This window comes from Sordaria macrospora, chromosome 3 (assembly GCF_033870435.1).
Source record: "Sordaria macrospora chromosome 3, complete sequence".
In the NCBI taxonomy this organism is placed as follows: Eukaryota; Fungi; Ascomycota; class Sordariomycetes; order Sordariales; family Sordariaceae; genus Sordaria; species Sordaria macrospora.
The window spans coordinates 4,243,062-4,267,468 of NC_089373.1; the positions used below are offsets into that span (position 1 = coordinate 4,243,062).

The 24,407-nt window shown below is 51.7% G+C and overlaps 7 protein-coding genes across 7 annotated transcripts; 5 read left to right on the forward strand and 2 right to left on the reverse strand.

The window, feature by feature from the left end:
- Positions 1–2: 2 nt before the first annotated feature.
- Positions 3–1,194, forward strand: SMAC4_01075 (uncharacterized protein). The gene is made up of 4 exons (XM_003350135.2): positions 3–231; positions 320–534; positions 609–710; positions 782–1,194. Exons 1-4 carry the CDS (start codon positions 151–153, stop codon positions 900–902), a joined length of 519 nt encoding a protein of 172 aa, XP_003350183.1. The 5' UTR covers positions 3–150; the 3' UTR covers positions 903–1,194.
- Positions 1,195–1,425: 231 nt separating this feature from the next.
- On the forward strand, positions 1,426–3,044 carry SMAC4_01076 (uncharacterized protein). Its single transcript, XM_003350136.3, has 2 exons — positions 1,426–2,038; positions 2,118–3,044. Exons 1-2 carry the CDS (start codon positions 1,643–1,645, stop codon positions 2,655–2,657), a joined length of 936 nt encoding a protein of 311 aa, XP_003350184.2. The 5' UTR covers positions 1,426–1,642; the 3' UTR covers positions 2,658–3,044.
- A 929-nt stretch (positions 3,045–3,973) lies between these two features.
- On the forward strand, positions 3,974–4,895 carry SMAC4_01077 (uncharacterized protein; the record flags this gene model as incomplete). Its single annotated transcript, XM_003350137.2, has 1 exon — positions 3,974–4,895. One exon carries the CDS (start codon positions 3,974–3,976, stop codon positions 4,757–4,759), a length of 786 nt encoding a protein of 261 aa, XP_003350185.2. The 3' UTR covers positions 4,760–4,895.
- Positions 4,896–7,697: 2,802 nt separating this feature from the next.
- Positions 7,698–9,492, forward strand: SMAC4_01078 (uncharacterized protein; the record flags this gene model as incomplete). Its single annotated transcript, XM_003350138.2, has 1 exon — positions 7,698–9,492. The coding sequence occupies exon 1, from the start codon at positions 7,936–7,938 to the stop codon at positions 9,490–9,492; it is 1,557 nt and encodes a 518-aa protein (XP_003350186.2). The 5' UTR covers positions 7,698–7,935.
- Positions 9,493–10,245: 753 nt separating this feature from the next.
- SMAC4_01079 (uncharacterized protein) lies at positions 10,246–12,172 on the reverse strand. The gene is made up of 3 exons (XM_003350139.2): positions 11,678–12,172; positions 11,252–11,364; positions 10,246–11,151 (listed from the first exon to the last, which is right to left on the reverse strand). Exons 1-3 carry the CDS (start codon positions 11,764–11,766, stop codon positions 10,880–10,882), a joined length of 474 nt encoding a protein of 157 aa, XP_003350187.1. The 5' UTR covers positions 11,767–12,172; the 3' UTR covers positions 10,246–10,879.
- A 5,449-nt stretch (positions 12,173–17,621) lies between these two features.
- SMAC4_01080 (uncharacterized protein) lies at positions 17,622–21,406 on the forward strand (the record flags this gene model as incomplete). The annotated part of the gene is made up of 1 exon (XM_003350140.2): positions 17,622–21,406. The coding sequence occupies one exon, from the start codon at positions 17,622–17,624 to the stop codon at positions 21,225–21,227; it is 3,606 nt and encodes a 1,201-aa protein (XP_003350188.1). The 3' UTR covers positions 21,228–21,406.
- Positions 21,407–22,155: 749 nt separating this feature from the next.
- Positions 22,156–24,179, reverse strand: SMAC4_01081 (uncharacterized protein). The gene is made up of 2 exons (XM_003350141.2): positions 23,644–24,179; positions 22,156–23,538 (listed from the first exon to the last, which is right to left on the reverse strand). The coding sequence occupies exons 1-2, from the start codon at positions 23,668–23,670 to the stop codon at positions 22,939–22,941; spliced, it is 627 nt and encodes a 208-aa protein (XP_003350189.1). The 5' UTR covers positions 23,671–24,179; the 3' UTR covers positions 22,156–22,938.
- Between the last annotated feature and the right edge of the window lie 228 nt (positions 24,180–24,407).

Here is a 24,407-nt window from a genome sequence, read left to right on the forward strand (position 1 = left end):
TCTGATGTCAATCGCGAACCTCAACGAAAGGAATCAGCTATTCCGAACTTCAAGCGCATGATTCTGGACGACGCCGAATTCATCAACAACGGACACATTGCAGTATAATATACCGAATTTGAACATCGCACCTGCTCTCCCGCCGCCGCCATGTTGTCCAGCCTTGCAAACCCGCGGCAAGCTGCCGTCCAGCTTATGAACTTTGGCTTGATACTGTCAACCGCATTCATGGTGTGTTCTTGCGCTAGCTGCCCTCTGCCATGCCCTTTGTCTTCATGTAGCATCATCCCCAGCATACTAACAAGCTTCCTTCTCGCAGATGTGGAAAGGTCTCTCGGTCATCACAGACTCGCCATCCCCGATCGTCGTCGTCCTCTCCGGTAGCATGGAGCCGGCCTTCCAGCGCGGCGACCTCTTGTTCTTATGGAACCGCAACGTCGTGACCGAAACCAGTGTTGGAGAGGTTGTCGTGTACAGTGTGAAGGGCAAGGATATCCCCATCGTGCACAGGATAGTCAGGAAGTTTGGAAAGGGGTTCGTTTCCCATCTGCTACACCCCTGCGCTGTCACGGACATATGGCTGACCATAGGACTACCTGTTCTCGAAGACCCGAAGCGAAGCTACTCACAAAGGGAGATAACAATGTCTCGGACGATACAGAGCTCTACGCAAGTGGACAGGATTACCTGGTTAGGAAAGACATTATCGGGTATGATGATTCTGGCTTCACTTGTACCGAAGATGCTACGATTATTTCGCTAACATTTACCACTCAAACAGGAGCGTCTTTGCCTACATTCCTTTTGTTGGCTACGTTACCATTCTTTTATCCGAGCACCCATGGCTCAAGACTGTCATGCTCGGACTCATGGGTTTAGTGGTGGTTTTGCAGCGCGAATAGCCGCGTTTGACTATAGCATAATTCCCCTCTCGAACAGCGATGATATCTTTGTTTTCCACCTTCACTATTTGGTTTGTGACCATTACATGTATTTTTCACCATGTTTTGCCTCTAGAGGTACCAAGGTGATTAGGGTGAAAGGAAAAGAGGTGAGCTAACACCGTGTCAAAGTCAAATGACTTAGGATCCAACACTGTCCCATCTTATATCCGTTACAGCCCGCTTTCCAATTATCAATTCCCATTCCTACGATTCTTTGTCTTTCGACATTCGAGAAAGCTAGGGTCGGGATCCAAGTGCTCGTCGCAAGTGAACTAGAACAATACCGGCAAGGGGCTTAGGCAGCCACGCCGGCTGATTTGCCAGTAATACCAGATGCCAAGGCGCCGCTAAACCGCTATACGATAGGATCGTAAAAGAGACTTTGGGGATTGCGCCAAAGTCAATGGCAGCCTGCGTCTGGCCCTTTGCAATTTGCGTTGCAATCTTGAAAATCTCATTCCTCCCTTTTTCTTTCTTTGGCACACCACCGCCGGTTTGTCGACTGTCGCTCGCTCTTCACAACTCCGTGTGCATCTTGCGCATATCCTCTCTTTTATTCATCGACATTCTCTCGCCGACAACATCTGCATCGTCGTCATCGCACTGATCGCTCTTTTCGCGCTTAATCACTGGTCAATTGACTTATAATCAGTAACTTGATAACAGACATTCGAAAATCGGCCAAGCGAGCGAATAGAATGGCAGCAGCTGGACCGCCCAGCAGCACGATGGCTGCACAGAAACGATCTGACCATGATGGAATCGCAGCCAGACAAGCAGCGCCACTCCTGCCTCAGCCTCTGCCTTCGCCTCATCTAATCACTCAGGAAAAGAATGGTGCGGTTTTCCAGCAACAACAGGCGCCTGTACCGTTTGGATATGGCACTGGCACATATCAACATTTTCCTCTGCGGCTCCCTGGTTCGGAAATTGCTTACAGCAAGAGATGGCACGTTGTGAAGCTCGCTTTCCAGACCGCATCTCTTGTGTGCTCTGCCATCATCTTTGGAGTTGGTCTGGCACTGGGCACCTATGCCAGTCAATGGGGGGATCCGTGGGAAATACCCATCGTTTTTGGTGTTGAGGTCTCCGCAGTACGTTCTAACCTTATTCACTTCATTTATTCGATACCGTATCTCTGTACATGACCATGTTCTAACTAATACTCTCCAGGCTGGGCTAGCAATTTTATGGACCGCGGCTGAGCTACTAACAGTATATGCCTCTAAAGAACGTCGGGGCATCCATCCCGGTGCTCATGTCGGTGTTCAACTGATCATCGTTCTTTTGGCTTCCTTGGGTGCTGGCATTGGTGGCGTCTTCGCCATCCAATTTTCGGATTTTTACGATGAAGATGAAACCGACAAACCTAACCTCCTAAGAAATCTCATGCGGACCTTGTTTGCGTTTTCCATCATCCTTTGGATCATCCACTTCTTCCTCTTCATTCGCGCTTGTGTTGAGACACACATTGTCAACTCGACCAACAAGGCCCGAAGAATCACCTACGTCCGGGTCCCAGTACCTGTACCCATGCCAATGGACCAAATACCTCAGCAGATGGTAGCTGGACAGCATCCGATGCCTCCTCAGCAGAACATGATGTATAACGGCTATTACGCCCCCGTTGCGCCGCAACCTCCAGCAATCCCAGTGGGCTCTCAACAACAACCTGCTGTACCTCCTCAGGGCTACTACGCGTCACCTGCGTGAGACACTTGTCTTTGTCCACCCTTTAACTTGACAATCTAAGAGGAGGTCCAACATACCCTTATATTCACAAAGAGGCTGACGCCTCCAAGTGGTTTATGAAATATCATGAGGTTGATAGACGGTCCTGATAGCCCAAGGAGACGCATAAGTAAGGAAATATCCCACTTCTCTTGCGAGGGAGGCTCGGCTTGATGGCATATCCGTTATTCGGAGACATTTAAAACGGCACAGCATCGCCCTTTATTAGATGCTGGTGCGTGTACCGGATGGACATGGAGGTCCTTAACGGGAACGGAAGATACCGTGCGGTCTAATATGGGTCTCGAAGCGCTTAAGGGATTGGATAAAGTTTTACATCACAATATCAAATGCAGTAATGTTTCCTTCGGAACACACGACATGGGTCGTTGGCGGCCTTTACAGCGTTCAAGCCCAACAAGGTTCACACATGCTTATATCTCATGGCACGGCCCGTATTCGCACTTCTCAGTGATGGGTGCCGAGGTGCACTCTTGGATGTGAACCGTCTCTTCCGTCGAGTCTTTTCACACGTACGTTCAAATAGGCTCTTTTGCACTTTCGGAGTCAAGAAATGTTTTTACTGAAGGTTGACCAGAACTAGCAAGCTGCGTTGCCAGGCATCTACAATTTTTCTGAAGAGTTTCGCCTCTTTCACTCGTATTTATCTATGTTGGGCTCCTGGAGCTCACACCATCCCCAAACACCGTTCCACCCCTCGCCCGCAAAAGCATCCTGGGGCATCGATCCCATTCACATGCTGGCTGATAACCACAAATGCTACCCATCTGAACGAAATCGCCGAGGGATCGGCCAACAGCTTCCCCAGACTTGGCAAGGTCTTCTCCCAATCAGCCGTCAACGTCCCTGTCCCCCCGCATTGCACCTTACCCTCCACGGTTAGTTACCCCTGAAGATGCCATCCTCCTCCCACGACCTCCAACACCCCCCAACGTCATCCCAACCGCTGCTCAAGGCCTGCAGTCTCGAGCTGCAAACTTGAAATGGGATTCACCGCCGACGAGGCCATACCACATGAAGCAATATACCTGGTCGATCTCAGTTATCCTTGACTTGACATGCGTTGCCTGCAGAAAACCATTGTTTTCGCACCTCGTTTCTTCAATCACACCTCCGCGTTGAACCCTGTTCCTGATGGCACTATGCTACAGATCAAACTGTCTTCCCGGCACGGAAAGATCTGGTCGTGCTGGTCTTCCCCGCAAAATGGAAAGGTCAAGTAGCATTCAGGTTGATCATAGGCGGGGTAAGATAGAACTCACGATGCCTACTTGGGCATGACCAGAGTCTGCCTCGGCGACGATCTTGTCGTCCTGCAGGATGAGAGGACTAGGTTGCTTGTGAAAGGCGAGTATAAGGGGGACAGACCATCCCCAGTTTTTGTCCCAGGAGAAGCTGAGTCCAGGTCGATCTCTTCACTTCAACAACATCCTTCCCAGTGTTCCCAGTGTTCCAGACCCGACCGGTGTCCTCCAAGCTCCTCATCTTATCATCCACTCACTATCTTCAATCCTCACCAACAAACCAACTTCAAACCCTTCAAGATGAAGTTCACCACCCTCCTCGCCCCGGTCGCCATCCTGGCCTCCACCGTCGCCGCCGACGCCGCCTCCATCCAAACCGCCCTCGACACCATCAACCTGTCGACGCTCAAGCTCAAGAACTACGTCGACACGTGGAACGGCAAGCTCCTGACCGTCATCCCCATCGTCGGCGAGAGCACTTCTCTCCTGGCCAGCATCAACCGCGGCAAACAGACGGCCGAAGAGTCCGAGGAGCTCGACACCTTGGGCGCCCTCGGCGTTGGCGAGAAGACCTCTAAGCTCGCCACCTCGGTCAACCAGACCATCACTACCATCATCACCTCCAAGCCCAAGTTCGACAAGCTCCTGCTCAGCCCCACTATCCTCCTCAACCTCAAGCTCGAGAAGAAGGCGACCGAGGAGCTGAACGATGTTATTATCTCCAAGATCCCGGAGCTGTTCCGGGACTTTGCTAGGAGTCTGAGTGCCCCGATCATCGATAGCTTTGATGAGGCTATTGAGACTTATAAGCTCTTTTAGTTTGATGGATGGATGAATGGATGGATGGATGGAAAGGATACTTGGGTGGAGGAAGAACTAGGTTGGGTACCTTGATGCTGTTCAGCAGGCTTGGGCACTGGTTCAACTGGTTCTCCGTTGCTTAGGCTCATTGAATACAAAACATTTGGGGTACATGTTGAACAGAAGAAAATTGTGAAATTTCTTGTGTACTGGCCTGTGTGTGTGAATGGACTTGTCCAAAGACTCGGCAATGCCCATTGTAGGTCATGTGCGTAGGTACCTTGGAAAGTGCAAGTCGTTCCATGCTCTTGGCTTAGGTCCCACATAGGGTTTTGTTCCTTCCAGTTTTTTCTGGTTTCTTTTGCTGGGAGGAACCCCTTGTGTTCTCCCATCGCCCCTGCCTTTTGAGAACTCTTCCTCTCCACTAGGACCAATTTTTTTTTTCAAATTTTTTTTTTTTTCACCCTTTTCAAAGTGGCACCCTCCATGACTTGAAAAGAACGACGGACGCCAAATGAAGGGCCAACAAGCGAGTGCCTGCCGCTGGTCAGTCCTTGGACACACCGCGGCAGCGCGCCACCGGAGCTTGAGCTCGACTTCAAACTTGAAATCCGAGTCACACTCCTCTTCCTTCTCATAACTTTCCAAGTTTCCAACTTCTAGTGGTCATTTTACGCCTTCTCAACAGCGCCTTCTATCCCAAATCGTCAAGCTGCAGCATCTGCACCGGGCTACTCAGGGCAGTACTCGCACATTCTCGAAACTGGGAGTGCGGTCACAGGAATTCCACCAAAGATGAAAGTGGGCGTGGCGGGAGCAGGAACCAGCGAGTACAGCATCCGCATCCCCATCCCGCGCGTAAACCGCGAGCCTTGCTAATAGAACTCCAAGTCTCGAATGCAGCTACCCGACCGCCCGACGAGCATCTCGATCAATGACAGGTTCACAACCGCTTCCCGAACCACATGTTTGTTTCCAGACCTGCAGTAGTTCGTCAGCTCCAGTCTGGACGGCATTTTCCCATGAGAAAGGTGTATCAATGATGCGTTTCAACCGCTGCATGCATCGCAAGTCACAAGCTAGCCGCGCCCGGTACATACGCATGATACAATATCGGGAGACACTTCACCGGACACCGCAAGGACACTACTCCCATATCGGCCCTCCCTGAACACGGACTCTTCATCCTTCTATCTGCCTTAACCAATGTGGTTGGTGCCTTACTCGCCAATGAAGAGACCAGAGAGAAAGAATTTAAACACTCGACGCTTTGTAAGTGTCGGCAAGGATCCCATCCGAGACACTACTTTTCCAATCCAGGAGACAAACTACGAAACAATCAAGAGCCACCAACGGCCGCTCTTTGGTTTTTCTAGTTGGTGTTCATGTTGTGCTATGTGGCACCATAGAGCCCGCCATGTGTCTGTTGCTTCACTCGACATGTATCACCGTTACTGATAGCCAGATGCAGTAACGATCGGAGGATTAACGCAATTTCGATGTTTTAGGACTGCAGTGCCATATCTGAAGGTCACAGATAGAGCTCATTTGTGTGCGAGTTGATGTTACAAAGCTCACTGCCGACCTCCGTCCTATAAACATTGGTGGATTTATACCACACTTCCCGACCTCAGAAATAATTACCGACAAGAAGAAACTCGGCACGGATTCGTTTCCATATACACTACGACGCTAAACATATTGTTGGATCTCGATGACATGGCGCATAGCGTCTATGACCGTAGTATTTGGCACCGGGAATCAGCTAAAGTGGCTAATCAACTCATGCGGACTTTATTCCAGCCAATGCCAGTTCTTCAGTGATCTTCAGGGGCTGAAGATGTTGTGCCTGGCCCCCAACATCCTTGAAACCATATGATTTGCAACTATGCATTTCCAGACCAACACACTCGGCGCCACAGTCGCCGATGTCCGCCACGGTTCTTACCGTATGGCGTGACTCTGGAGGTGAAATCGAATGACACGTCCCGAAGTCTATACCGGCAGGCCAATGGCAGCTCGACGTCCAAGAACAAAATGGCAAAAACCATGGAACGCAACGCTGTCAGGTAGGTTCGGAAGCAATGTAACTCCTCTACCACGCACTCGGACGGAGGGCACTAGTACCCGGGTGAATGGGCGGCCGTTTTTAGAATCCAGCATCTGAGCATGTAGCAATAGGGCTAACGGAGAAGAATCAATAGAAGAAATTTTCAATGGCTTCACAGCGCGCCATTGGATACTGAGACCTCGGAAGCTAGCCGTCGGTGGATATGCGGCTACAAGGAAACGATCATGTCTCAGATCCAACGAGAATGACAACTGACTCTTTGATGATCGAAACGACAACCGCGAAACCCATCACACATATCGAACTTACCGCATACAGGAAACTCAAGTAGCCAACAAGCGCGGAGCCGGGCATAGCCGCCCCCTGTCTCTTGTTAGTCAGTTGTTGAGACGGTGACCCATGCATGCTCTCCTTTCCGAATGGGATCCCCTGAATTCCCCGAATGGGCTATTATCGTCCTCTCCCGGTCTGGGCACAATGGTACAGTAACTCCCCATCCCTTCCGGATAGCCTCGTCAGGCGTCCCAGTCCTTGGATGGCGTCTCGTCCCGTCGGCAAACTTGCAACTCTAGTACCTCCGAGCCAGACAACGCCCTATCCTTGCAAACACCTACTCAAGACATACGGCAGTCAGTATCATGGCTCCTCCTCGTTGTGAAACAGAACGCACGCTTGGTGAAGCTATAAGTAGCAGAGAACATGGCCGCCAGAGCCAGGGAGTGTCCTTCCTTGATCCTGGCATCAGTCAGATCCCATGTCCAAGGCAATAACCACTTACTCGCCCCTTAACCATGGGTCCTTCGGACAGTGAGCATTGTCAGCACTACGATGATACGCAAGTAAGTATCCATCTCTCGCACTCCTATCTTTTGCTGTGCCTTTTTTATATGAGCTTTCCTTGATCACAGCCCTGTACTACTGGGGATCTGCTTGTCCATGTCTGTCAGAATCTTATCGCCGAAGAAATGTGATAACCGTGGCCCAGAGTGGCATGTTTTCCGATATAATGGCCTGATATTGCCGGGATACTCACATATGATCTGCCATCGTCCCCAAACCTACCCGCTGCCAATGAGCCAAGGAAACAATCGAACCACTGCCAGAAACTCACAGTTCAAATTTCATGACCATTGGAATACGTCAACTGACTACATGGCAGCCATCGACCCATCCAAGCATACCATACACTCACCATCACGACGCATATATCTCCGGCTATGCTTCTCCACGCTACCAAAACCTCGCTCAATCTGGCTTCTCAAATCCCGCGGTTGCTCTGCAATCTCATACAGACAACTATACGGTTTCATCGACCAGTTCTGCGCCGGTACACCAGACACCGTTCAGCTTCCATGGCGTATATCCGGATTACTACATACCACACCCTCTCCGCCCAAGCAGCTTCTCGGATAGAACTAGCTCCGTAGGGCTGACGTTGTCCACCTCGGCACTCGCTGTCTCCGACTCGATACCGATTCCACCTCATTCGGCTTATCTCCTAAGCTCTCCTGTCTCCCCTCTTACGGCTTATTCAACAGATGCCGTTACTATCAGTTCGTTCCCTTCCGACACATGGTCAACTTACAACCAAAAACATACCGCATGGTCCCCTCACGTGGCCGACAAATTGGAGTACGAAAGCCCAACTACCACGGGATTGCTTTTGCAATCACCACCCGGCATCCTGAAGCCTGTGCTAGGTGACGACTACAACAAAGAAGACAGATATATCGAACGGGACATAGTCGCTACCTATGCAACTGCATATCAGCAAAGCCAGGTAACATCTCCAGGGGCAGCAGGAACTGTCAAGAAAAAGGAGAAGCTCAGAAAGAGACGGCACCGACTGGCACAGACAGATGACGGGCAAGTGATTGGCGGCATATTCGCAAATGCAGAACCGACGCAGAGCCCGTTGTCATCCATCATGGACTTTTCAGCCGCTGCTAGTCCAGATCTGAAGACAAGCCGCCCGTCCTCGCTGCTGTGGGTGCAGGAAGATGTGGCCGGGAGCTTGATGAATCCAAAGGGGAAAGAAAAAGGGCGAAAGGAGAACAACAGGGGCAACAAGAAAACGAAGCAGCAGCAACCGGTTCATCAACGAGCAAACAAGGGGGTAAACTCGGGAAATGAAGCGAGTAGAAGGAATTCATATGCTAGCCAGACACGGGAAGCCACGGCCTACGATGACGACAAGGATGTGGTGATGATGGACTATACCACCACCCCCGGTAACAACAGCAGGAGACACTCTGCCACCGTGTATGACTCGGACCGCGACGCAGCAAGACATCCAGCGAGGCCGCAGCAGGAAATTGCCCGCGTCAAACATAACAAGGTGGAACAAAAATATCGCAACCGACTGAATGCCCACTTTGAAGCACTTCTCGACGTACTTCCGCCCTCAGCGGCCCTTCCTACCGAAGACGGCGGGTTTACGGTCAACGACACAGAGCATCATCCCCAGCCACTAGTCCTGGGAAGCAGTACTACTGATATGGTTGATCTCGGGATTCCGGAAAAGGAACGCCGAGTAAGCAAGTCCGAAGTCCTTGACCGCGCGAGGTTGTACATCCAGACGTTGGAAAACGAGCACAAGCGACTGGCGGCGGAGAAGAAGCAGTTAAGAAAGATGTGGGATGAGTATGGGAATGGGAATGGTAATAGAGAAAAAATGTGAGGAGGGAGGAAAGGGGGGAATGGGTAAAGAAAGAAAGAAAAGGCGTTACAAGACATTGGTTGGCTGAATTGGGCATTATACACGCATGGTAAGCGAAAAGTACTGAAGCGTTCTGCACACGAAATGCATGGTAAAGCAACGAGAAGGCATTGGTTTGATCGGAACAAAGACAGAAACAGGTGAAATAAACCGCCTGGTTTTGAGGAAAGTGGATTATGAAAAGGAAGAGAAGGGCCAAGGAAGGAAGGAAGGACATTGTCGAGTGGTACACAGCAAGCCGGTCTCACACAACCTATTAGAGTAACGAGAAACACAACAACTGCCACCATAAGTGATAATGCTCATCTCCGCTTACCTACGTCGTGTCGAAAACAGCAAAGCACAGCAAATGCCATCCAAGAAAAATGAGGAAGAAAGATAAGGCAAGAACCCGCGTGTCCAGATTATGCGAAAAAAAGGAGTGACTTCTTCTCCTTTGACATCAGGATATCAAGGCGTTTCCAGCGTAGTACTTATAAGAGGACCAGGCAATTTCAGCCAAACGAACGGCCTTCGATATAGTCCCCCTCGGCGTGTGGAGCCCGAACAGATATGATATATACCTGTCTCGTCAAGTCTTGAGCCCCTGACCATTCATTACTGTCCACACTGAAGGATGCTCCTAACCCTCCAATCCGCGGTCTCGACCTCGACCTTGACTTTCCAAGGGAATGCATGGGACGGATGCACGCAATTGCATCTATAACAAAGTCAGCGAGCCAGTCAATCAAGGGGACGGGAGTATCTAAGATGGTCACGCAAACACATCATTCATTCATTCGTTCGTTCGTTCGGTACCTTACGTACTGTATGTGGGGTGCCGGGACCGTAACTGTTCAAATGCGCCTGTTCGGTTGAGCTACCTATTGGATGACGCAGGAGCTTTTTGTTCCCGGACATGTTAGTTGTGACGACGGCTCTATAACTGAAAGTATTAGATATTAAGAAGTGGATATAATGAATGTGTCTTGGTGTCGCACTACATACCTGCGACCTGCCTAACGGCATATTTTCTCCCCGCTGTTGACGGAAGTGACACACGCTCGTCAGAGTTCACTTGAACACCGCCCTCCAATATCAAGCTCTAAGTAAACTCAAGCCGCAAACAAAGCATTCCTAATACCCAAGAAGTACGTAACCATCATTCGTGTTTTTCATCACTAAGTAGGCGCCTATCAAGTCCATATCCCCCACCCAAAAAAAAAAGCAACAAATTCAAGAAGACTCCCAGCAATTAGATCAGCTCAAGTAACTCAAGTAATGACAATAAGGAAGAAGACAGGCGAAGCCAAACAAGGGGTTTGGCCGTGAAACCGAGGAGAGATGGAGGCAATGAGGCCTGCCCCCCTTACTCCTCCTCATCATCGCCACCAGCAGCAGCCTTGGCGGCATCTGCCTCCTCCTCGTCATCTTCGTCCACAGCCTTGGAAGCAGAGCGCTGGGCCTTTTTGGGGCTGCCCTCTTCGGTCTCAACCTCGGCGTCGTCGTCCTCCTCGTCTTCGGGAATCTCCTCCTCCTCATCTTCCTCTTCGTCACCTTCCTCCTCCTCGTCGTCTTGTTCCTCTTCCTCCTCGTCTTCGGCAGCTGCCGTCTTTAGCTTCTTCTTGGGAGGGGCTTTGTCTGGCAAAGTCATTTCTGTTAGTTTACGCTGGCCCAGCTAAGGTAGCTAGCAAGGTTGTACCCGGGCTTGAGCTACGGATGGGTGGTGGGTTTGGGGTACCTGTGGTCTTCTCTTCCTCTTCCTCTTCGTCCTCGCCTCCTGCCTCGCTGTCGAACTCTTCATCCTCTTCGTCGTCATCAACGTCATCTTCCTCACCGCCGGTGGAGACGTACCTGTGTGGGCCAAGTTGTTAGCTATCTTGGCTCGGATTGCAGGCAGATTCATATGCATCGACGTCTTTTGCTTGTTTTGTTGTTTCCTATCATAGGCGATGGCGCAACCTCCTGAAGTGCCGGGCTGACCGTGATCCGCACAAACACACGATTCGCGGTTCAGCTGCCAGCACGAAAAGCATCTGCGCCGCAATGCACAATGCAACAGAGCTCACAAAGGCGTGTTCTTGTTGCTGGGGCACACCTGGTAGAAGGACCAGAGACAAGCCCCAAAGGAATGAAGCTGAAGATAAAGACAGCGGGCGGTACTTACTCCTCTTCCTCCTCACCGTCAGAATCCTCAGGGAGGGAGACGAGCTCCTCGGGCTCCTCTTCGGCCTTTCTCTTGCGGGTGGCAGACATTTTGCTTCAAGGCTCAATGGCTCTTGAGAACTTGTCAATCAGGTAGGTAGGCGATATCGGAGAGGTTCGCAAAGTCCGACTGGGGTGGTGAATGCGCGTTTGAAAAGTAGAGTAATGGAGAAAAAGGAAAAGAGGAACGAGGAAGAGAGAACGGAAAAAGTCTGGGAAAGAAGGCTGGGGTGGTGGGTGGTGGTGGGCGGCAAAAGACCGAAGAGAGAAAGAGAGAAGTGGAAGTTGAAGAGGCTAGGGTAACAGACACCTCCAGGCAGTTGGGGGGACTCTGACTGGGGAACTGGGGGAAGCTCCAACTAACACCTGGACCGCGCCGGCCAGCCATGGAAAGAGAGCTACGCACCTTCTATTGTTACGTACCCTGGTTAGGTTCCCACCTGTCTCTAGACTTGGGTTTTAAAGCTTACACAGTAGCAGGTAGGTACCTATTTGTTAGCTACGCCACTATGACAGTACATCTGGTAGTGTTACATGCAAAGTAACTAGAGGTAACGCTAGAGACAGCGGGAAGAAAGGGGGAACGCGTGCGGAGAACCTCATTTTTGGGGGGTGGCAGAGGATGATGCTAGCAGTTGCCAGGCCACCCGGGGAAAAAGAGAAGGTGGGACTCGGAAGACTCTGAGAGGGCGGATAGGCAAGGGAAGGAGGGTTTTGAACTTCGTCCTTTCCTATTACTGAGACTTTTCACACTGGATTTCCTATTGTGCATAAAAGCCATATACACCTGCCAGCTTTAAGTGAGCTGAAAGGTTCCTTCCCAGCTCAGCAGTTGAGAACTGGGGTACCAGTGACACCACACCATGAAGACAACATCACCGCCGGCGTGGTGGAAGGTTAGCGACATTCATAATATGACCATATACCCTCGAAGAGAGGAACGGTGAGCGTTCTGGTCCGAAAGGTTGATGGAAGGAAAAGGTTTCCGTTGTCAGTCAGCCTGGGGTAGGACGCCCCGGTTGGTGGGCGATGCTGGACGCTTCCATAATGGAGAAGAGACGGGGCTGCTCCGCCTGCGTGTTGGGGGACGGGCCCTGCACGCGTTGCCGGAGACAAGGGGACGACAAGGAGCGAAGCTGCATGCAGTCTTGCAGCGCCAAGAGGGGAGCTGGTCGAAGCTGCTTCAGCTGGGGACTCTGACCTTTACGTGGCTCGTGCGTTACCAACAAGCTCTTGCACAACTTTGGATGCGGGTCAAATTGCCAAATCTGACCTTCTGAGTGGCTGGAACTGTTGATCGTGACGTGACTGCACGTGTTGGGAGGGCACGTTCGCGGCAAGCTTTCCATCTCAATCTCAGCCAGATTTTGAAGTCAATTGTTGGTCGGAGTTTGTCCGTTGTTCCATCTAGTCTCAAGTCGCTCTCTTTTAAACTCGGGTTCACGTCTTTCATCTCCTTTCAATGGGGCCTTATATGCGTCGCACTCGCTGCCAGTCTATCCACTCTTCATAATGCCAGCGCCATGCTCTCGAGTAATGCGCACGCAGTCCAGACGACGTGTAGTGTTGATGCATGACACTAGTCCACCGAGGACGTCATCGATTCGATCGCGCAATCACGTGAAGTTGGTGGAGGGCTGTTGCTGGTTTTCTGAAGAAAGGGCTTTGAGGTGAGAAACTCCAGTGACAGACTTGACAATTGCATATCTCATGAAACCGACGATATGAGTCTCAGGCTGTCGGCGGATGAGCGTACAGTTTTCATTGCTGGAAACGACACCATGAACCGTGAGCCGGGATTGGAACCCGTCCTTGTCATTCCTACCGGTTCCGCCCAATCTGTATGAAACCCACGCCTCCACAGACGGCGGTCGTCTGGCCGAGACCACAGCAAGAATGCGAACTGTCCCTTACGAGCTTGATGAGATGGACCAAGCCTACGTAAATGACGTACTGGTATGCTGTATTATAATCCGGCTACCGGGTCGCTGGTTCCATACCAGTGGATGATTCAGATCATCCTTTCGAATTTTGGACGCGCTGACCGGTCCACAGCAGGACAACCACAGATATTCGTCGGCCCCAGTCGTGATAATTCACGTCCGACAACACTCGGTCTCCAAAGTTTGCACTGTGGCATTCCAACCTTGTCGTTGGGGCTCTCCTCAAGCCATAACGCTCCATTGCAGTCATCGAAGGACTGTCCGGTCCACGATCCAGAATTGATTGTTAAATGCATCCAGTATTCTGAGCAATCGACGTCGTGCAGCCATCGTCCCACGGACGACGAAGGTAGACCCGTTTCCGGTTTGTTCGCGTTCAGCGCCGTCGTGGTTCTCTCGTTTGCCCGTCAAGCCATGTGTGCAAACCCTGGGGTACATGACCGCTAGCCAGCCGGTGTCGACTTCCGTGGACAGAAAAGCCATGCTGCGAGATTGGCGACGATGTCCCTCGGGGTCCATGATCTTATATCCGTTTGCTTGCGCCTGGCGTACATAACAAAGGGAATTGCAATCAGGATGCAGCCCAGACTCGGCCCTGTTTGCGGACGCCACACCCCTGGACCGCTATCCATTGACGATTTGACTGGTGATCTTCATCCGGGATGTCAAACGAGGCGTCTTCGATGTTGAAGTTTCCACGCCTCGGGGGAACATATCATATGAGCTGATATTGTAGGGTTGAAGGGCGTGACCTCACATCGAATCCGGCGTCGACGACAGTCTTCTGCACACCACTTTGTTAATGAGAGCTGAGTGTCGCGGAGTTGACATTGTTGAAATCACATATCGGCGCTCCTCAAACATATAATCCCAAAGAGATCTAGGCTAACTGTATAGGCACATTATTAGACGGACTTGCCGGGCTGGCTGAAGGCCAGTTTCCACTCTGGCCGTAACTGTGGAATTGCCAATTTGCAATCTTCTCTGCTCTGAGAAAACGGCTAGGCTGTCAGACTGTCGATGCGAGGTCGCAGGCCAAGAGATTTTGGAATTTCGAGAAAACAAGAGAAGAAGTGGAGCGTTGGAACGCTACCTCTGTGGAGAGCCAACCTCACACCCACGGGTAATCGTCAGGGCTCGAATCGCCGCTGACTATTGGTGTGATTCGGTCCAATTTCAGGACCATCATGGCAGCCCGGTCCCACATACTTACACGTAATCCGTGATTGACATTGGAAAGTTTTTCTCTGTCTCTCTATGACAATATCTTCCTGGTTTAGGTACCCGGGAACTGGGGCTGATCGACCGCCAGCTCCATTGCTCTGTTGTTAGTTCATGGAAGGGGCCTCTTTCTGCTCGATGGCATACTCATACCTTACACTAGTAATACCTAAGTATTCGACACTCGACACTCGACTCGCGATGCTCACAAGCGACTTCCTTTCGGAGCTGAAAACAAAGCAACCAAGCCCAGCATCACGGGCCAGGTTCCAAGTGGTCCGAAGCCGCGGGTTCGCTTAAAAACAACGGCCAGGGGGGAGTTCCCGCCGGATGGCCGCTGCTCATCGACCACAAGATCGAGGAAGTGAGCAATGTCCGCCAATGGACGTCTTGGAATGGCTTCTCGCCACTCCACCGCCCCGCTATTTAGGGGTGTCATTCAGAGTCAAGGTTGCCGATCATCCCTAGCTCATTCGACGTTTGTTCCGCCGGTGCCCCGACCAAGCCACGCCCGAACCCCCTACTACGGTGGAGGTTAGTGTGCTGCCACTGGCTGCGTAGAGGTAAGTTTTACAGCCTCTCAGCCTGTAACAATGCCTCGAGCAGATCAATCCAGCTCCAAGTCCGTTTGTATGTGGTCGCTTGTTAGTTTGCGGCGCTGTCGAGGCAGTATGCAAACTGACGAGAGCCGTGATGGGCAGCGCCTTTGTGTGGGTTGACTTTAAGTTGCCAAGATGAAAGACAACCTTCGTCTGAACGGATGCCGCCCCTGACAATGAAACCCCAAAAGAGAAGTGGGAAAGAAAAGATGGTAGCCGCCGGCCGTTGGAACCATCACACAAAAACGCATTCCGTTGTTTTTCATCACCGGGCTACCACGCCTGCAGCGGGTTGATATGTGGGAGATAGTCACTTCGCATGCGATACCCCGCACAGCTTTTGTTTTTGCCTTTGGAGCTCTTTGAAAGTAGCCATTCATGAGCTACAGTGGTGATGCGAGGGATATCGGGAAACGCTTGACCGAGGATCGGCATTGCTTTTTGGGTAAAACTCTGTTTACACCACGTCTCCGAAGTGGGATAACAAATGGTGAGAAGTGAGAACGGGCTATCAAAGATGGCGAGCGAGTCGTCACCCACAGCTGCCGACCCGTTGATCTCCACAACAGGCCGAGCCTTGTGCTCACTCGGGCTTTGACTCGCTGTCGTGACACTCGATGCATAGCTGTCTTGTGAGTTTTTTTTCAGCGGCTTTGTGCAAGCATAGCATAGGTAAGGCGAGCAATGAAATGAGAGGATGCATTTGATGACGACAAAAGCACGAGCTCTCGGGGTGCCTGTGAAAGAGCAAGGGTACGGAGGAGCCGTTTTATGTCGCTGTCGTTTCGCCTATCGTCATCTTATTTGCCCAGTTTTTTTCTCGAAGGAATCGAGAGAAAAGCTGGGTTATTGCTTGGATAAAACGACAGTAACTCGATCTCGCCCGCAGCGTTGAAAGGCTGGAACTTGGAAGAAGCCCCAAATATCCTGGCCCCTTGCCCGGACCTGATATCTCTTTTCGTTTTTCTGTGTGTTTGAGAAAGTTGCTCTTCCTTGTTTACCCAAACAAGAAAGCCGCAAACGACAGAAGGTACCGTTATGTATAACAACCGAACTCAGAAGGGGACGGGAGACGGTGAATAAGCAGAAAGGTACCAATCAAAAGGTCGGCAAATCAGGTACCACTCACATATCCACACGGTCATTCAGGTACCGCGCAGGCTTACAGGCAGGTACGGGGCGGCCAGGATCCCACGTCAGAAATTTTAGGTCTCAAAAGAATTCTCAACTTTCAGGCACAGTGGACAATTTCCACGGGGAATTCAATTCAAGAGCAGCTGCAGTGTGCTCTTTCAAAACTTCCCGTCATATGGTACGGCTAATCACAAAGCTCACATTCCTTTTTGAGCGAGTGTGCATGAATCTCGGGTTGAAGCGGGCAACTTGTAGTGTCTTGAAGGGCTGACCGGATATGCAAGTTGAAAAAGTCATTGTGAGAATAAGAAATAACAGCTGAATTCAATGGGAATCCACCAGGGGCAGGATGTTGTCTGTCAGCAGCCTGTAAGAAGGGCAGTCCCTCATTTTGGGTGGGTAATTAGCGACGCGAAAATATCAACAAAATAATTGTGACCTGAGGAGCCGAGTGGGTTTCTCACTCTCGGCCTGCTCTTTCCAGTTTCCCAAGCCCAGCAACCTGAACTCCTTTCACCTTTTCCTTCCACTTCTTCCGAGAAGCTAGCAACTCCGGCAATCTCCAGCCCAGCTTGTCTCCCAAACAGAGGAGTTTGCCCAGCCCTCAGCACTTTTATCCAGATTCGGCTTTCCCAGGAACCTGAAGCTAGGCTTTCATCCCATCTGGGACTTCTCGGGCTTCCATTGGACACCCAAAGCCCTTCGATACTACTACTTGTCCCAAGAGTCACAGTCACAGTTCCAGTCCGCGGTTCGGTTCATATCACTGCCCTACCTGAGATAACCTGATGCCTGCTGGTTGAAACGCAGCTGCCGATAGGGATCTGGGTTGGCATCTGGGTTTTGGTTGCCGTGTCTAACTGTGTCTAAATCTGGATCACCGGATGTGATGATGCTGCTGCGTGCTGCACATGACTGATCCCTAGAGACGAGAACCTAGCCACTCTTTTTTTTTGTTTTCCACAAACTAAACCATCCAGCAGAGCAGGCAGCATTTGTCACCGGCATGATGCATCCTCCAAACGAACGGGAACGAGGGGGTTACGATGGTGCCAGTGGCGGCGTCCTTCACCCTTTTCCGGCTCATGTTGGACCCGGACCCTGGCCGAAACACGACGCTGCCAATGCTGGCTCTGCCGGCGCTTCAGGTCCGTTGCACCATCACCACGGCACCCACGGCGCCCTCAACAACAACCATCATCCCGTCCACTTCAATCCGCTGCAGCAACACCCACCACACCTGATTCTGAACCACAACCACAACCACAACCACAACCATCACCCGATCCGCATGGAACCGCGCCGAGGGAGTCATGGACATGGTCGGACCTCGCCCGCAATAGCTGCTTCTTCTGAACAGCATTCCCAACACCCGCAGCGCACCCAGTATGCCCGTGCAATGAATCACCACAACAGGCCTGTGCCCCTGGCGCTGCTCCCGAACCGCACCCCGGCCTCCCCTCGCTGGGATTCCATCGATGCACGCTCGAGAAATGTTTCGCCCGTCCCTCCGAGTCCATTCCAACCAAACCACAACCACCACATCACGTCACAAAGACCACGGGCCGAGTCGACTACACCCACTGGCACCCCGAGACTGACGCCGCGCTCCGTATTTCCCGGCCTCTCCTCCCACCCCTTTATACCCGAGGCGCTCGAGCCCGAAGACTCAGACCAGGACGTCCGTGACATAGAACAACAACAACAACAAGACTACCAAGATCCAGAACCGTCGCCATCACGGCCGTCTATCCGGAAATTCCCCCTAATCGGCCGAGGAAGTCAGCAGATCGACGATGAGGTTATGCGCCATTCACCAATACCCCTAACGCCCACCTCGCCCACCCACAGCTACACTTCGTCGATTGTCCATTCTCGCCAGGCGACTACGGACACAGTCATGGTTGTTGAGAACTTCTCCCGTCCGCGGAAGACGAGCACATCTATACGATCCAAGAACTCGGACATCTCCGTCATCCGCGCGGCGCCCCCGATCCGGCATCAACATGAACCTTCGTTCGACAGCCTGCACCACCACACAAACAACCACCCGACACAATACAACGAAAACATAGCACCTAATCAATTATGGCCCCAGGACCGGCGCTTCTCCACTGCGTCTTCGCACTCGTCAAGCACGTTTTCGTCTTCGATTGCCAAACGCCCGTCAAATGACCAGCTTCAAAACGCAGCCAGGGACCAACCGCCAGTAATGAGGCGCCCCTTTCCTGCACCTCCTGCCGGGGTCTCTGGCCTCCCTGCACGGCCTGCGCCTCCTGTCAGTTACAACAATTACAACAACTTTTACCCGCCTGCGACTCGCGACCCTCCAGCTTGGATCCAGGAGGAGTTCAGGCCACCAAGCTTCCGCTCTCCATTTGCCACGAACTCGGGAGAGCGCTGCAGTATTCTAACCACCCACAGTATCACTGAGCAATCCATCATCAATGGCTATGCTCGCGCGAGCTGGCGGACGAATTCGATAGCCGACGACGGCCCGAGCATTGAAGACGTGATGGTCATGTACGAGCGGGGCTTCAACGACTCGGAGATTGAGAACCTTGGATTCCGCAAGAGCCGAAGGTTCCTGGACGATACCGACCATTTCGACCCGGACCTCGGAGTATTTCCAATGGGGGAAACCTCCCGACCCGCGACCAGTCATTCAGACCCCGACACCGACCGGACGACCAAGATCTTCGAGGCGATGCAGGACGAGCCATTACCATTACCTGGAGCGAGACCGATATCCCGAAAATCCGCTAGGCAATCCAACTTGAATCTCAGGAAATCGGGACTAATGAATTCGTTGCCAAAGGACATTGGTTTGGCGATCAGCGAAGACATGGAGAGAAAACGGCAACAGTCAATCACAGAGTACATGGAGAAGCAGAGGCAGGAATCAGTAAGCGAGGAGGTTACGGAAAGGAGGAGACAGGAATCTGACGCGAAGGACCCGGCAAAGCACGACTCGGCCAAGTTAATGGATGGCGATAATGTAATTGATTTGCAGGCCCAGGAACCTGCTGCGGCAGATACTCCCACTCCCACGGCACCGATGGAGTCGATGGAGTCGATGGAACCGATGGATACCCCCGAACTTGATGCGCAAGAAGAAGAGGAGGATGAGGAGGAGGAGGAGCGATATCGCGTTATCCTAACGCCGATTCCAACAGCGAATATGCCAGTCGAGCCACCCGAGGAACCGGGTAGCCGTGATCGATACGGTTTTCGAAAGGCCAATTCGAACGTTACTCGTCAGCAGTATGATGACTGGGATGCCCAATACAGCGAATACCTGGCACGTCGCAGGAGGAAATGGATCGCTTTTCTCAAGGATAATTCTCTCATGACGGACAGGCCAAACAGGTTTCCCCCAAGAAGTACCAAGACGAAGAGGTTTATCCGGAAAGGCATTCCACCCGACTGGCGCGGCGCGGCTTGGTTCTATTACGCTGGAGGTCCGGCACTTCTCAGCAAGCACAGGGGTGTGTACGATGACTTGGTCAGGCGTGCAGGATTAGATCCGAAAGGCCCAGGCAAGCTGGAGGGTGTAAGGGGTGAAGTAAAGCCGCTGGTCTGCGAGGATATCGAAAAGGATCTACATCGAACATTCCCGGATAACGTACGATTCAAACCACCACAATCGACAACGCCCGGTGGTGATAGCCAGGCTGCTGGTGGATATATTCCGGGCGTCACCCAACCGGCCGAGCGTGCCGACGAGCCCGAGATTATCAGCTCTCTGCGCCGCGTTCTCCATGCCTTCGCCTTGTACAACCCACGGATTGGATACTGTCAATCACTAAACTTCTTGGCAGGCTTGCTTCTTTTGTTCGTCGAGACCGAAGAGCAGGCATTCTGGTTGTTGAACGTCATAACGCGAGTCTACTTGCCAGGGACGCACGAAATGAGCTTGGAAGGCTCGAAGGTCGATCTTGGCGTGCTGATGGGGACGTTGAAGGATTCTTTGCCCAACGTATGGAAACAAATCGGCGGAGACGAGCTTGAAGGGAACCCCAGCAAAAGACACCGGTTAGGGAACCGCGTGAGGCACGGCGGCAAGAACCTCAGCATCAGCGACCCGAACCGACTCCCCGCCATCACGCTGTGCATGACGGCCTGGTTTATGTCGTGCTTTATCGGAACGCTCCCAATCGAAACCGTGCTGCGCGTTTGGGACGTGTTCTTCTACGAAGGCTCTCGTACCCTGTTCCGCATCGCCCTTACCATCTTTAAGCTCGGCGAGAACGAGATCCGGGCGGTCCAGGATCCGATGGAGATGTTTGGCGTGGTGCAGGCCTTCCCCCGGCGGCTGATCGACTGCAACATGCTCATGGACGCCTGCTACAAGCGGCGCAACGGCATCGGACACCTGACCCAGGAGGCGGTGGAGGAGAAGCGGGCGGAACGACGCGAGAACATCCAGAAGTGGAGGGCCTTGCAGGAGGCCGCGAGCGAGGCTGGACCCCGGCTGAATACGGCTGCTCATAGTGCGAACCCGGCGTCCAGGTCGCAGGCTGCTGGGCTGGACCTCGCTGCCGATGACCGGAAGGGAACGCTGTTTGGTAGGAGGAGGGATCGTGAACAAGCAAGGGCGGATGAGGTGATGTAGTGTGCACCTCGGCCCGTGTCCATACTTGCTCTTGGTCCTCTGAACCTGAACCTGAACCTGAACCTGGGTGGTGGAGGCGCTCATTCTCATAACCATAACCACTTGGAGAGGGGAAGCTACTGAGCTACTGAGCTACTGAGCAGAAAAAAATGTTCCTTTTTCATGTCATTCCCACCTTTCAACTATCTGGCATCATACCCAACCAAATACTAGCCTTTTCTCTCCGCCCTGTATAACCCCCCGCTCAGACAGCTCTTTTTACATATTGTAATCTTCCAATACCATGGGCGTATTCACATCAAATAATACCCCTTTGAAGGGGCCAAGCCATTTTTTTCCTACAATACAAACAACAACAACAAAAGGCACATACAACAACAACCACAACACTTTACCCGACCAAGACCATCCATCTACCTTTGGCTCACCTGACGTCTCCAACTTCCCCTATCTCGTCGTCAACCTACTACTTATTTCTGCTGATGTTGTCATGACCCGTCACACTTATCATCATCTTTTGTACTCCTTTTTTTTTTTTTTTTGTTGTTTCCCAGGGAGGGGCTGTTTAGACAATTTTTTTTTCTTGGTGGTGGTAACCAACCATAATCTTCTTCTTTAACACTTTGCATTTCTATAACTACCATAGTTATATCACCACCACCACCAACCACATCCTCTTGCAGAGGGCACCCTCCCTATTTTCCTTTGTTTGTACATATTCAAAAAACCTCCCTTCTCGTGTTATTTGGGCAGTCGGGTCGTCAAGAGGAAAGTGGAAAGCGGTTGCGGCGCTTTGTGCTTTTTGTTTGTTTGTCTGTTTTTTTTTTGATCTCTGAATGTACATGAGAGGAAGAGGCGGCAGAGGGGGGCGGTTCGAAAATAGAACAACGCGGAATGGCTTTTTTTTTTTTTTTTTTTTTTTTTTAGAAGGACGGTAGGACAAGGCAAGGTTCACACATAAGGTCAGGCAGGTTAAAGGCGAAAGGCGAAAGGAAAGGAAGGCAAAGAGAAAAAAGAACTTAAGAGCGAGCGAGCGAACTGCTATGAGGAAACCTTGAAAGAAAGCGTAGCATGGCATGGCTTAACATATGACTAGCATAACTGAAGCATACTGCATAAGTATATTGAATAACTTGGAGTACACTACAAACAACGAGAATATGGTCTATGTAACCTGAGCTAGAATTTCGGCAATGGTTGAGTGGTCAGTGGGACCGTGAGATTCATTTGGTATTTGTGGACACTACCAACGCAACAGCTCGCTGGCTCGCGTCTTAACTTTCCGGGCTCTCCACCATCACAACCGCTAATGTGCTGAACACACCCTTGTCTATCAAACAGCCCATAATGTTATGGTCGCGATGAAGTGATGCCTAACACTGCCAGCTTCTGTGTTGATGACTCGGCAGTGTCAAGACCACTCTAGTCTAACCTTCAACCATCTCCAACCTAACCCTACGCTCATTCATCAAGTCCAGTGACTCTGGTAGAGGTCGCCAAATATCCGATCCTCAATTGCTCTTTCCCATCTGCTTGCGTGTATGCCATCTAAAATCCATTCTCAAAAAGTCACCGCTCCCGTTACGCACCCCATCGCTCCTATCGAAGAGTCTTGCTTGGTCATCGCCATGCAAGTAAACAGCTTCGTCGGACGAACAAAGGCGGGTGCGTGCCAATCCAAATAACCACGTATCCCCAGGGCCCTACGGCTCTATAGAGGAGGAGCAGGGCGAGATGACGAGCCAGAAGAACCTCCTTGCCTACCAGCAGCAGCGCGACCAGGATTAGCAGCACCAGCACCAGCACCACTATTCTTGTCGTTGTTATTGCTCTTGCTCTTATCCTCCTTCGGATCCGGACCCTGTACAAAGTTCACCGTCCCCTTGGCATACCTTTCCACGTACGCCCGCGCATTCTTCTCAAACTCGGGCCGATCCCGCCGGTACTCGTCCGCGATGCGCTGCTCGAGCGGGTCGTCCGGCATCGGCTCCACCAGTATGTTGCGCACGGCTTCGAGCACGTTGATGATCTTGCTCGAGGGCTTCCAGTTTTCTGACTTGAGCAGCGCCAGGCAGATGTTGCCCAGCGAGTCGTTGGTGATGTTGGGGTGGTAGATGCGCGTCGTGAAGTTGATGGTCGGAGCCTTGAAGGGGTATTCGGTCGGCATCTTGAGGATCAGGCCGAAGCGGCCTGGCGCGTAGACCGAGTTAGGGGGCGCCGTCACGGTGACGTGCCAGGTGTGCAGGTCGGCGTCGGAGGGAAGGGTGATGGAGATGCCCGGGGGTGGGGCGGTGGTGCAGTCTGCGAATTCCTGGAGAAGGAAGGGAGTTGAGTTAGTTGGGTTAGGCCTTTGCAACCAAGGAGGTAAGGGTCCGGTGGGATGAATATGAGGTGATATATATATATATATATATACCTTCGCGATGCGCTTCGTAGAGGCCATATTTGCTGATAGGTAGCAGGTTCGACTCGAGGAAGTAGGTAGTGTACTGGGTGGAACGTATACAGCGATGACAGCTGATCGTGTGAGGATGAATGAAAAATAGAGGTGTTCACTTCTATATGTTGTGAACCACCTCAGATGAGTTTTGGCAGTTGCGAAACTCAAAAGTGACTAGTATAAGACCGATGGTGGTGACGTTGGCTAACAAACGAGGCCTGCATAAGCTTGTTTGCTTGCTTTGTGTTGGTTTGATGGCGGGGTATGTACCGGTAAGCTGGCTGGTGAGGTACCTTGAGTATTCTTTGGTCGGGGAAAAGACCAAACAAGTGCTCTAACCAGCAACTGACAACGCAACGAAGGGTATCTTGAAGTGAAGGGAGACGTGATGTTTGGGTTGCTTATGGACACTCGGATATATATGCAGTTGTAAGTGGGAATGTGAAGATGATGAATGGGGGAAAGATGACTCCACGAAAGAGAAGGAGAGCTCCGTCGTCAAGGCTGCAGCGCTCCACGGCAAGGCTTCCACGATGCTGCCAAGACCAGTAGGGCGGTTCATTGTGGGGCTAATGTGGTGGCATCCAGAGCGGGGCCGCCCCTGCCGTGGTGCATGTTTACGTAGGACGAGACAGAGCTTGGGCCATCAAGGCCCTTGAGTGGAAGACAGAGGCCGGACACGGGGGGTTAGGGTTCAATGTTAGGCGTCCCAGGAAAGATAACATGTAGGAGTACAAGCA